Here is a 14,330-nt window from a genome sequence, read left to right as displayed (position 1 = left end):
CATAAACATACCTCCCAATTTTTAAAGAATGGAAAGAGCGATAATGCCTGCGGTGCACGCAGTGAATTATTTTATGTTAAGCCACAACTCTAACCCTGCCCAATCCGTGTTCATGCACGTCCAATCCCACCCAGCCTAATGTCACTATGCAGGTAAAAACCTGTGATGGGGATGCAGAACTAAAATAGAGCTGCAACGCTACATTTTGATGAACAAAGGCATATAACAAAATATTCTGTCCAATTACGCACAAATCTGACACAAAAAATATTGTGGCATGTTCTATCGGACTGCGTATGTACAGAGATATTTTCAGCATTGCTTCTAGAGGAGAATATTTCTGTACACGTAGAATCAGACGGAGCCTTTATATTAGTCACCCTGATGTTCATGTAATAATAATAATCTGCATTATTATATGATTGTTATTATTACATAAAATTCAGGGTGACTCATATAAATCTTAATCATTGGCTCTTTTGCAGAGGTTTTCAGCAGGCCAGGGGAACTGACACTCCGGCATCCCCCTGAATAGGAACATTAGAGCTGCAACCTATCAAACTGCACTAACCTACTTCTATATTGAGAGCACTTCAGGAACACTTGAGCTTTTTTGATTTTAAAGAAATTATTCTTTATTCCAAAATTAGTAATTTTTGAAGCAAGCGATAACAAACGAACGTTTCGGCCCAACCAGGGCCTTTCTCACAATCGCTGCATATAGTAAGGTGAAGATGTGTTGTAGGCGTCCTCCCGACGCTCCAGATAAGTCAGTGACTGAGTGCATCCTTACAATTTTGATATAGATACTACTTCTATATTGTGCAGTCTGACAGGTTGCAGCTCTGACCTCCCTGCTCAGGGGGATGCCGTAGTATCCGTTCCCCTGCTGCTCCCCCTGCATATTATTAGTCACGGGATATGGGTAACTGGTGGTTCAGTGCCCGCAGCCGGCCTGCTCCTGACTATTCTAAAAGCCGCTATCACGATCTCTTAATTAATAGTGGGATCTCCCACCCAAAGAGAAGAGACAGTCCAGACCCTTCAGTCAGACTCGAGTTCTTCATGCTGCATCTGAAGCTCACAGGCCACTGCCTTTGTGTCCTGCCTTAGGCGTCGTTCACATCTGTGTTGGAGGCTCCATTAGGGGCCTCCGTCGCAGATCCAGCTGAGATTACTGGAGAATAACGGAGACAATAGCATAGGTGGTATGGTCTCCGGTAAAATCATGGACACCCCAACGGAAATTTGTTTAGAATGTTAAGTCAGATTTCAGAAACAGAAATCTGTAATTTTCTTTCATTCTGGAAATCAGTGGTGGTCAGAGATCATAGACTTCACTGAAATATTCTAATCACATGTATTGATGACATGTCAGAAGATCATTTTGACTGGATTTCCCCTTGGTTGTGAAAAGCTTAGTAGTCACCACTTTTCAGAAACCCTAAAATAAAAAGGATCCAAATGTAAGCCAGTCAAACACTGCAAACTCTTTTGCCATATGTCTGTACAATAGAAGTCTATGGGTATATTTTACTACACATCTGTATTAGTTGTTTTGGTATAAATTTGACGTAATCCAAAAACTTGGCATAAACAGGGAGTACTGCCTATTACTAGAATACTGAATGCTATTAATAATGCTTTGCCCACTTCTGATGCAGATTTTTTTTTTCTCTTTTTTTCTGTTTTAGCTGGCTTATATCTGACACAGCAGAGCATGACAAGTTCCTTTTTACTGAAACTGCTGTATATGGCTGTAAGGATGTGATTTAGATGTTCCGTGTTAAAAAAAAAAAAAAAAGCCTTCCTAAGTGTCAGGTCAATATGTTGAGTTACCCTAGAAAATCTCGTTGCAACTTTTTAGCTCTTAAAGGGAATGTGTTGCCAGCAAAACATGTTTTTTTTTTTTTTCAGTTAGTGTGTAGGTGATTAAACATTGTTCTAATTTTATTTTATTTTTTCACGAGTCAGGAAATATTGGATTCAATTTATAATATTTCCCAGCACTGGTCACTAGATGGAGCCATTCCCAAAATTGCAGCATTGCATGTGGTAAAGCAACCACATTGCTTTATGCTGCAAAATTGGGTAAAAATCCCTCGCTCTAGTGAGCTCTCAGAATCCCCCCCTCCTTTATCCTGGCTAGTGCCGGGATAAACGAGGGGTTTGAACGGTCTAACCTCCTACACTGTGTGTCGCCATTTTTTGAGCTAACACACAGTGTAGAAGGTTAACATACACTAGTAAACACACACTGAAACACGAACATACATAGAAATCACTTACCTGCTCCAGTCGCCGCCGCTCCCTCCGGTCCATCCGCTCCGTCTGCTGCCGCTGCTCCATGTGCACAAGTCCGGAAGCCGCGACCGGAAGTAGTAATCTTACTGTCCGGCCGCGACTTCCGGTCCACAGGAAAATGGCGCCGGACGGCGCGCATTTCAAATTGAACTGTGTGGGAGCGGCGCATGCGCCGTTCCCACACAGCGACGTACACGATAGTGAATGGAACGGGCCCCGTTCGCAGTCCCTATGGGACTGGAGCTGCCGTATTCCATGTCTGTATGTGTCGTTAATCGACACATACAGAAATGGAAAAAAAAATGGCAGCCCCCATAGGGAAGAAAAAGTGTAAAAATAAAAAAAAGTAACACACAAACACACAAATTAATCCAAACGTTTTTAATAAAGCACTAACATCTTTAACATATTTAAAAAAAATTTGTGGTGACACTGTTCCTTTAAGCCACCCCTGTCTGTCCAGTGTCAGAAACACCCAGTGATCAGCTCTTATCCATAGGGAAAGCTCCAACCAGCCAAACATATAACCTGTGCTAAAATAACACTGGTATAAAGAACTTTAATTATTCAGTAATAAATACCATGATAAAAAAAAATACAGTGAAAACATAATAGTGCCATGCAGTGCCCAAAAAAACTGCCATTAACTACCTAAGTAATAAGAGTAGACTGCATAAAGACTACTACTATGAATTGCCATACAGTACAGTGATTTAATAATATTGCCATACAATATCCAAAACAATACCATCACACAGAGCCTAAATAATACCATCATACAATGAACACATATCAGTACCATAGAGTTTTAAAATAATACCGCCATACTTGCCTAGATAAGAGGCATACAGTGCCCAGGAAACAGTGTCATTATATGCTACACAGTGCTGAAATCCTCTACCAACTTACTGGTAAAAGCAGCCATGTAATACTGACTGCTGCTAAATGCCAATAAAAGTCATTATTTCTGTCTTCGCTTACTAATTCTAGCATTAAACTTCTTTATACGTTATCAGGAGTTCACTGGCGAGGTAGGGTAAATTCCCTGTTTTTTATTTATGAAGAGGGATGGGTATATTTTTAGTCTCCAGCATTTTGCCAGGCTTACCAAAAGATCTTGTTGTGGCTCTGTCCCAGGGGAACAGCAGGGAATTGCTGCAGTTGAGCAGTCAATCTTCAGAGAATATACTAGCGAACTGCATATAATGTAATTCCCTAATATAAAATGCACCTCCAAACTGAAAGAAAACTTTAGATAATGTGACTTGCTTTCCTTAAAGTTGTACAGACACTTTTCTTAATTTAACTATAATATTTTCTTTCAACTCTTGCCAGTTTTACTTTATTCAAACATGTAACAGCTAAATGATGATCAATAAGAGCATCACAGTGGTTAAAGATTGAGTGGAAAATTTATATTTATTTATTTATTGATAGGAAGAAAAATATTGCTTTAAACTGACCTATACCAATATTTGGTAAACCATTAGGCCTCATTCACACGGCAGGGTTTCCCGGCCGGGTGCCGGCCGTTCATAAATCGGCCGGCACCCGGCTGCATTAGGAATAATAGACCCCTAATGGGGCTATTCACACGACCGATTTTTTGACGGCCGGGAAAACCAGCCGTCAAAAAATGGGACATGCTCTATTTTCAGCCGGGTACCCGGCCGCCCGGCTCCCATAGAAGTCTATGGGGCCGGGTAATACACGGCCATCACCGGAATGTGTCCCGAGTGATGGCCGGGTTTTCCGTCGCTTGCGCTCTATCTTCTCCTCACAGCGCAGAGTGCATGTGAGGAGGAGGAGTTTATGCCATTCAGACAAATGGCTGTACGCTGTACACTGTGTGGCAGGGCCGGGGTGTACAGCAGGTGGAGGGAGCACTGCGCTGGCTCCCTTCCCCTGCTTGTTTTAAAAGCGCCCTGGCCCGGCGACACCTTCCATGGCGCCGCTAGCAGCTGCTGCAGCTGCTACTACTGTAGCGACGACACTATAGCAGAGCAGGGAGGTATCTCCCCGCTCTGCTATGTGCTAGCCCCACTTTAGCTCCTTGAAGGAGCAGAATCCCCGTGTTTTCGGGGATTCCGCTCCTGGACAGAGCGCTTGATGTCTCTGTCCATATCTGGGCAGTGACATCAGGGGAAACTCCTGAAGCGGAATCCCCGAACACATGGGGATTCCCCTTCAGGAGTTGCCACTGATGTCACTGTCCAGATCTGCCCGGCCCGGAACGGATGCAAAATTTTATGCAAACCGGCCGGGCAAAATGGCCGATTTTACCGGCCGACACTCGGGCTCGGGCGGGACCCGGTCGTGTGAACCCAGCCTTAGTACCTGGGCTTGCCCTGCATTTGCTTTCCTGCAAACTGATAATTGCTTTAGAGCCTGTTTGCATAACGTTTGGCTATCCTTTTTAAATGTCTGTTTGATTTGATTTTATTTTCCATTTCAAATGGATCCGGTAACGGATCCTTAGGTTTTCTATAGGGCTTACATCATGGTTAAAAGTGTTCGTTTGTCTTCATTTGACAAGTTTGTGTCAGGATCTGGTTATTAACAGGACAGACAAACAGAGATTGTATCATTTTCCTGTCCTATTGAATAACCTATCAGATCCATTTTTCCATACAATGCAAGTATATGGCAACAGGATGCTGCAGGATAGACAAAAAAAAAGGATTTAAATTAAAAAAATATATAATTTTACAAAAGCTTCCTGTTTCCTGTAAAAAAAAAAACATTTAAAAAAAAAACTTTTCAAACGGGATGAAAAAAACGGGGTGAGAATTTAGCCTGATTTACTTATCTTCTTGTGAAAGTACCCTTTTATTTTTACGCCGAAGGACGGATATATCCGTCCTCAGCAGCTGCTAGTTCGCGCAGGAGGAAGTATATATCCGTCCTGTGATGGTGCGGGTACTGCCAGTGTACCCACGCGATCAGCGGCAGGAGCACGGCTGTTATACTCAGCCTGGCTCCTGCTGCAACTGCCGGAATCTAAGCGCGCTCCGATTCCGGCAGTTTAACCCATTAAATGCCGCTGTCAATAGTGACAGCGGCATCTAATGTGTTTGACAGAGGGAGGGAGCTCCCTCTGTCACCCGATCGGCGCCCCCGCAAACAAATCGCGGGTCGCTGTCGGGTTTCCATGACAGCCGGGGGCCTAACAAAGACCCCCAGGTCTGTCTTCCGCAACTGCCTATTAGGCGATGCCGGAGGCATGACCTAACAGGTTGCCTGTCAGTTTTACACTGACAGGCAATAATGCTTTGGTATACTAATTATACCAAAGCATTATATATGCGATCGGCACATCGCATAGTGAAGTCCCCTGGTGGGACTTTAAAAAAAAATGTCAATCAGTTAAATAAAGTTTGTGGAAAAAAAAATAATAATTACAGTCAAAATCAAATAAAACTATTTTTGCCCAAAAAGTGGTTTTATTCAGTAAAAGTGTCAAAACAAATCACACATGCACATATATGGTATCCCCAGGATCGTAACAACTTGACCAATAAAATGGACACATTAATTAAACCTCCGGATGAACAGCGTCCAAAAAAACCGCAAAAAACAGAAAAATTCTCTCTTTTCTCCCATTCCCCCCATAAAAAATAAAATAAAAGTTAATCTATAAGTCCTATGTACCCCAAAATAGTACTAATGAAAACTACACATTGTCCCGCAAAAATCAAGCCCACATACGGCCACATCGACGGAAAAATAAAAAAATGACGGCTCTTGGAACGCGGCGATGGAAAAACAAGTAATTTTTTTCTAAAAGGGTTTTTATTGTGCAAACGTAGGAAAATATATAAAACCTTTACATATTTGGTATCCCCGTAATTGTGCCGACCCATAGAATAAAGTTAACATGTTATTTACGCTGCATAGTAAACGGCGTAAATTTATAATGTGAAAATTAATGCTGGAATAGCTGCTTATTTTCAATTCTCTACTAAAATAAAGTTAATAAAAGTTAATCAATATATTGTAAGCATCTAAAAATGGTACAAAATACAACTCGTCCCGCAAAAAACAAGCCCTTATACGGCTATGTCGACGGAATAAAAAAAAAGTTACGACTCTTGGAATGCGACCATGAAAAAACAAAAAATAATCCTTGGTCATTAACGTGCAAAATGGCCCGGTCATTAAGGGGTTAACATTGCTATTAATTTCTACTTCTTGTATTTATATATTATGCTACATTCACAGTGATTGTCAGGAAATGTATGAGTTGTATCAAAGTAGAGCAGTCATCAATTACCAAACATAATATATAGTCTTTTCTCAGTGGCACACATAAATATATACGGTATCAATAACAAAAAGACCATACTTTCTATATTAACCTGCCCTGTTATATTAAGTCATTTGGATCCCACTTTCAGTGATTTTATCTTAAAGGGATTTGCTCTTAAAGGGGTTTCTGAGTTCAGGACAAAATGGGTAAGAACAAGAATGTGTTAAAATAATAAAATACTCACCTAATAAATCTCGCCACTGCTCTGGTGCTTCGCATCGTCTTTTTTTAACTTGGCGGCAGCGATAACGTAAGCATCTACCCTTGTGAGCGCTACAGCCAATCACTGTCCTCAGCAGAGTGATGGGGAGATGCATACAGTGTTTTTTTGTATAATTTATACTGTTGTATTCTACCTTATCTATGCCTCCAGCAGTACAATAGAGCTGTCATTAACTCGCCCACCCTCTAATGATGATGGGATTACTCCGCTCATTCTGTCCCAGTTTAGACAGCAAAGCTGACAAGTGAGCTACAAAAAAGAGGAAGCATAAGGCTATTGTGACTGCTCTAGTGGTCAGTGGGAAACCTGGAATATTTCAAGATTTTTAAATATTAATAGTAACAAAAAGAAATTAAAAAAAACACCACCAAGTATTTCTCAAATAAATGTTTATAATAATAATAATAATGATGCAATTTTCTGATGATACATTCCCTTTAATCATTTATGGCATAGCCACAGGATATGCCAAAAAAGCCTGATGGGTGAGGGTATCACCACTGATCCTGGGCCATCACAGTCTCCATGGAGTTCAATGGAGCGGTGGCACATGTAACTAGTTTTACTCACCCATAGGAGGTGTAGCAAGTGTTTGTCTTCCCACAATTTGTGCTGGTCCAAGTCCATCAAGGAAATTGCTGAACTGACTCTCTGCTCCTAATCGTGTGGTAGGGAAAATGAATCTGCAAATGGGAAAAGAGAGATCTTTTTGAACATTAAAGAATTGAAAGTTATTGAGTGAATGAATGAATGAATGAATGATAGTGCGGTAAGATATATATTCTTCAAGTGGACACCATGGAAGAAATCTATTTAATGAAGCATGTGCCATGGAAATTTTTTTATTAACACCTGTCAAGATTTATTTTCTAGGAGGCATACTCAATGACACAGAAGTCCATTCTACAGCAGCGTCAGTATGCCAAAGGCAATAATTGGAGTTGAGCGGAAGGGCTTTCTATAGTGTCTCATCTTATCCTGTTGATACGGCTAAATGATAGTGGGACTGGCATTCAAATATCAGACGAGATATAATTATAAATTTATTTTTTTCGTTTTCTTAAATACAAGTGGGACAACCTCTTAATTTTTTTACATGGGCGGAGCAGCTCATCCGTATGGACAACTAGCCTGATACTGAAGCTTGTCCCATTCACTTGATAAGTACCAAACCCCCATTATTGTGCTGATAGTGAGTCTTGGAGGTCCAACACTTACCGACCAAACATTGATGGCCTATCCTAAGTACAGGCTGTATGTCCTTGAAAACCCCTTGAACATAAAACCACCCATCTGAGCACATCGTATATAAATATTATAATGTCAATCAGTAAAAAGAACAATACAGAATTGTGTTTCAACAAAGTAAGTTGTATTTTAAATAATTTCATTGCAACAGACGCATGAAATAAAATTGTGAAAAAGAAAGGAATCAGACTTACGTGCCGTCAGAACTGTTACTATTTGTGCTGCCATCTGTGGATTCCCGGCTGCTTTGTCTGGTCACCCGATTTCGCATATCAACAGCAATACCTGTCTCTGTGCTGCGCCGGATATTACTGCGCAGTTTCTTTGTTGTACCATCTGTGAACATAAGCAGGACAGAATTACAATACAGTGAATGTGCAAAGGACCTCCTAGTTTAGCCATATCTAGTAAATTGTACAGCAACAATGTTGGTTATCTTACACATGAGGCTAATGAATCTAGCGTTATCTACTTGGTCTTGTATAACGGAATTGGCTCTTCATTAATTCTAAAACATTTCTTGATCTCAATCCCTGTCAGAGCAAATTCATCAGACACACAGAAGAGACTTGTGCTTGACGTCCCTTTCAGGAGGTTACAGTATTTTGTGACATTACTTAATCTGTTTTTCCAAGAATGTCAATTCACCTTGAAAGTACACCCGTGTTCAATTGTATATGCTAATTCTTTAGTCTATTCTCATTAATTTGCCAGCAAATATGATGGAGTTAAACAAATAATGAACTGCTAACTTGTAGCACTGACCATACATGTTAAAAAATAGCAAGCTGACATTTGGTATACAGTCAGTAATGTTTAGTAAAAATCACCCCAATTCCTGGGACCATTTATTTTGTCTATCACTGGTTACTGCATATGATACAATACAAGATGTAACAAGGTGATGGCCAATTGCATATGCTGTTAAGACAAAATAAACAACAATAATTCATGCATGTGATTAAATATGGAGTGAATATCCACCTTTAAGAAACATTTCATTTTTAGGTTCAAAATTCTGTGCTGATTATTTTCATAATATATCTTTATAGATGTTTGAGCTCAATTTTTTGCTACAGAGTCCCAAACTTCCTGTTTCTCTACACACAACAATGGAGTTAAATGATAAGCCCAGTGAACTTACAATATTATTGCATACCCATTTACTGTTGAATTCAATGAAAATGCAAGCTCCCTCTAGTGGTGGCTGCTGGCAGACGGTTTTAAATTTTTTATAATTTTATTTTATTCAACTCTATGTCTATGCAGCGGAATTGAAACACTGCAAAAAAAACAAAAAACTTCATCCCCTATAAAAAATTTGGTTCGATTTAGATGAAAAATTACCGTATTTTTCTGACTATAAGACGCACCCAGGTTTTAGACAACAGAAAATAGGGGGGAAAAAAACATATTTTACTGTTACAAAGAAAAAACTATTGGTTAAAAAAAATACTTTGTTCGGTTTCACCACATTCTGAGAGCTATAGCTTATATTTATTAATCGTTTGAGCGGTGTGAGGGCTTATTCTTTTGCGGGACGAACTGTAGTTTTTATTAACACCATTTTTTTGGTACATACGATTTTTTTATCACTTTTTATTTCATTCTTTTTAGCGCTATGGTGACCACAAAAAGAACGATTCTGAGGTTTTAATTATTTTTTTTTATGCCGTTCACTGTGTGAGTCAAATAATTCTATATTGTAATAGTTTTGGACTTTTACGGACGAATCGATACCAATTTTTTTATTATTTTTTTTATTTTTACATTGTGCTTAGGGAAAAATGGGAAAAGTTTTTTTTTTAACTTCTTAAATTTTTTTTACACTCTTGAAAATGTATTTACCTTTTTTTTTTTTTTACACATTTTATTAGTTCCCCTAGGGGACTTGAACCAGCGATCCATCTAATGCAGTGTATTGTACCAGCGATCATTAGATCGCTGGTACAATACACTGCATTACATGGATGAGCCACGCTGTTTCCGTAACTCCTATAGTAGTGAATGGCAGTTACAGAAGCAGCGCAGCATGCTACACTGTTTCCGTAACTACTATTCAGTTCTATGGGAGTTAAGGAAACAGCGTAGCTCAGCGAGTTACGCTGTTTCCGTAACTCAACCATGTAACCAGAAAGTGGCCAGGAGACAGCGGAGCCGGGTAAGATAGAACGGGGCCCCGTTCTAGAGATAAATGCGGGCATCTATCTGACATTTATGACGTATCCTGTGGATATTCCAACAAAGTATCCTGTGGATATGTCATAAATGTCCTTCATCTGAAGAACCCTATAAATGCCGCGGTCGCTATTGACCGCGGCATTTAACTAGTTAAACACAGCTGACACCTGCAGTGTATGGAACGGGCTCAGCGTGTGTGCCCGCTCCAAACATCATCCCCTCCCCGCTCCATGATGTGCCGGCACGTCATGGGTCGGGAAAGGGTTAAGTAAGAATCAATCAGGGGGCCCAGCGCTGCCGGGTCCCTTGACTGCCGACTATAAGACGCAGGGACTTTTTAGCAAGATTTATTCTTGCTAAAAACAGCGTCTTAGGCCTCATGCCCACTTCAGTTTTTTTTCGTCAGGGTGCTATCCGTTTTTTAAACGGATAGCACCCTGACACATTCATTTCAATGGGGCCATGCAACCGTGCGGTTTTTCCGTCAAAAGTAGTGCAGGTCCTACTCCTGCCCGTTTTTGACGGAACAGTCTCGGCCTGTGCATTGATTTGGTACATCAAACAACGGGTTGCACACGGAAGCCATCCGTGTGCGGTCCGTGATTCACGGAACCGTCATTAGCGTCCGTTCAACGGCACACGGAAGTGTGCATGAGGCCTTATAGTCCGAAAAATACAGTAAATTAAAATGGTGTTCTGTCACCGCAGCTCATCTGAAAGCACTAGAAAACATATTGGAGTAAGATAAATAAACTAAATATTATGCAGTATTATGCATTTTCATAATTGATGCCAGAAAATCATTAAAGTTATCCTCTAACCTCACTGACCGTGTTTAATATGTAATAGTGTGGCTGCTTTCCTTCTTTTTCTTACATTTAATTATTAAATTGTAAAATGTGTAATGAAAAGTTGAATAATTTGTGAAGTCTAAAGGCCTCTTTACACTGAGTGATCTTCAGTAAGTGATCACTGAGTAGTGATATTTTTATGTTACTTAAGACCTCGGTTTACTCATAGCAACATTTCTCTTATCAGTTTTGCCAACAATTATTGTTAAAGAGTATCTCTATCTACTAGTCATATAGTACATATTGTGCAGAACCTATGTAAGCAGTCAAGTTTTCAATATTCTTCGTTAATGGTAAGGCCGGGTTCACGCGTAGCGTAAATACTGCAGATTTTCCACAACCGATTTCGAACAAATCTCATCCAATGATGAGTAGAAAACCCGCTCAGAGGTTCTTTAATCTGCAGCATGTCAATTGTATTTACGTAATCGTTTTTTTTTTTGTTTTTTTTTAATTCAATGGTGAGGTAAAACCCGGAATAAATAGCAGATGTTGCTATTTTTGGGCGGAAAAGCTGCGATTCTGCTGCAAAAATCGCAAATCAGAAAATAGAAAAAAAATTGCTTACCCAGAATTCTGTGCTTCTTCATCCAGGCCGGCCTCCTGGGATGACGTTTCATTCAATGTTTCCGCTGCAGCCAATCACAAGCTGCAGTGGTCACATGGGATGAAGTATCATCCCAGTAGGGCAGGCTGCAGTACGTCAGCATGGCTACTGGTAAGTATGACATTTTTCTTTACGTGCAGTTTTCCGCAGCGGACATTCCAGACGAAGAACTGCACCACAATTTGGTGCGGTTTTTATGCCAGAATTCCCTGCTTTTACGCAGCATATCCGCCATGAGTGAACATACCCTAATGCTGATCTCATAGATACTGCAGCACGCACAGACTTTATATTCGCAGGGTTATTTTTAATAAAGAAAAAAAATAAAATATATATATATATACACACACACACACACTACCGTTCAAAAGTTTGGGGTCACCCAGACAATTTTGTGTTTTCCATGAAAACTCACACTTATATTTATCAAATGAGTTGCAAAATGACTAGAAAATATAGTCAAAACATTGACAAGGTTAGAAATAATGATTTTTGTTTGAAATAATAATTTTCTCCTTCAAACTTTGCTTTCGTCAAAGAATGCTCCATTTGCAGCAATTACAGCATTGCAGACCTTTAGCATTCTAGCTGTTAATTTGCTGAAGTAATCGGGAGAAATTTCACCCCATGCTTCCAGAAGGCCCTCCAACAAGTTGGATTGGCTTGATGGGCACTTCTTGCGTACCATACGGTCAAGCTGCTCCCACAACAGCTCTATGGGGTTGAGATCTGGTGACTGCGCTGGCCACTCCATTACAGATAGAATACCAGCTGCCTGCTTCTTCACTAAATAGTTCTTGCATAATTTGGAGGTGTGCTTTGGGTCATTGTCCTGTTGTAGGATGAAATTGGCTTCAATCAAGCGCTGTCCACAGGGTATGGCATGGCGTTGCAAAATGGAGTGATAGCCTTCCTTATTCAAAATCCCTTTTACCTTGTACAAATCTTCCACTTTACCAGCACCAAAGCAACCCCAGACCATCACATTACCTCCACCATGCTTGACAGATGGCGTCAGGCACTCTTCCAGCATCTTTTCAGTTGTTCTGCGTCTCACAAATATTCTTCTGTGTGATCCAAACACCTCAAACTTCGATTTGTCTGTCCATAACACTTTTTTCCAATCTTCCTCTGTCCAATGTCTGTGTGCTTTTGCCCATATTAATCTTTTCCTTTTATTAGCCAGTCTCAGATATGGCTTTTTCTTTGTCACTCTGCCCTAAAGGCCAGCATCCCGGAGTCGCCTCTTCACTGTAGACGTTGACACTGGCGTTCTGCGGGTACTATTTAATGAAGCTGCCAGTTGAGGACCTGTGAGGCGTCTATTTCTCAAACTAGAGACTCTAATGTACTTGTCTTGTTGCTCAGTTGTGCAGCGGGGCCTCCCACTTCTCTTTCTACTCCTGGTTAGAGCCTGTTTGTGCTGTCCTCTCAAGGGAGTAGTACACACTGTTGTAGGAAATCTTCAGTTTCTTGGCAATTTCTCGCATGGAATAGCATTCATTTCTAAGAACAAGAATAGACTGTCGAGTTTCACATGAAAGCTCTCTTTTTCTAGCCATTTTGAGAGTTTAATTGAACCCACAAATGTAATGCTCCAGATTCTCAACAAGCTCAAAGGAAGGTCAGTTTTATAGCTCCTCTAAACAGCAAAACTGTTTACAGCGGTGCTAACATAATTGCACAAGGGTTTTCAAGTGTTTTATAATCATCCATTAGCCTTCTAACACAGTTAGCAAACACAATGTACCATTAGAACACTGGAGTGATGGTTGCTGGAAATGGGCCTCTATACACCTATGTAGATATTGCATTAAAAACCAGACGTTTGCAGCTAGAATAGTCATTTAGCACATTAACAATGTATAGAGTGTATTTCTGATTAATTTAATGTTATCTTCATTGAAAAAAACTGTGCTTTTCTTTCAAAAATAAGGAAATTTCTAAGTGACCCTAAACTTTTGAACGGTAGTGTATATATATACTGTATATTAGTAAAAATGCATGTCCTTGCTGACATGCATTTTTTGTATAGAAAGTTTGAAAAACTGATGAAAAATGGCAATTTGTAACATTATTTTAACCTTATATTTTTACATTTATCACAATGTATCATAATGCAATGTTGATCCAGTGGAAAGCAAAATCCAAACCCCATGAGATAGTTGCCAGTTTACCTCATGTAAATAAAAAATAATCCTTCCTGACTCCTAAAATATGGAAATCAGACTAAATCTCTAGATCTGACAACAATGTATATCCTGCCAGTGACCTATTATATATTACCATAAGGCCCTTTTACACGGACCAATGATTGAGGGAATGTAGCGGTTGTTCCCAAGCATTGACCCATGTAAAAGGGCCCAGCGATTAGCCGACAAACGAGCAAACACTCATTTTTTGGAAGATCGCATCTTTCATGCGGTCCAAAAAACCATTGTTGGCAGCACATCTCCCAGTGTAAATAGGGTGTGTGCTGCTGATAATGATGCAAACTGTATAGGGATGAACGATCTTGTTGGTCACCATACAGTTCAACAATTGATCAATATAAATGAGGCTAAACGATCGTTGATTGGCATGCTACATCGCTGATCGGCGCTTGTT

General features: G+C 40.1%; 1 protein-coding gene across 2 annotated transcripts in view; it reads right to left on the bottom strand.

The window, feature by feature from the left end:
• Positions 1-14,330, bottom strand: part of RIMS3 (regulating synaptic membrane exocytosis 3) — a 139,009-nt gene that overhangs the window by 60,562 nt on the left and 64,117 nt on the right. For both annotated transcript variants that reach the window (XM_075853180.1, XM_075853179.1), the window contains exons 3-4: positions 8,279-8,420; positions 7,407-7,519 (exon numbers count right to left, since the gene is read on the bottom strand). In XM_075853180.1, coding sequence (XP_075709295.1) covers positions 7,407-7,519; positions 8,279-8,420 — 255 coding nt within the window. The remainder of the gene's footprint in view (positions 1-7,406; positions 7,520-8,278; positions 8,421-14,330) is intronic.

Source organism: Rhinoderma darwinii, chromosome 2 (assembly GCF_050947455.1).
Source record: "Rhinoderma darwinii isolate aRhiDar2 chromosome 2, aRhiDar2.hap1, whole genome shotgun sequence".
NCBI lineage: Eukaryota > Metazoa > Chordata > Amphibia > Anura > Rhinodermatidae > Rhinoderma > Rhinoderma darwinii.
The sequence above is the reverse complement of the archived record's forward strand: the minus strand, read 5'-3'. Positions and strand labels throughout refer to the sequence as shown.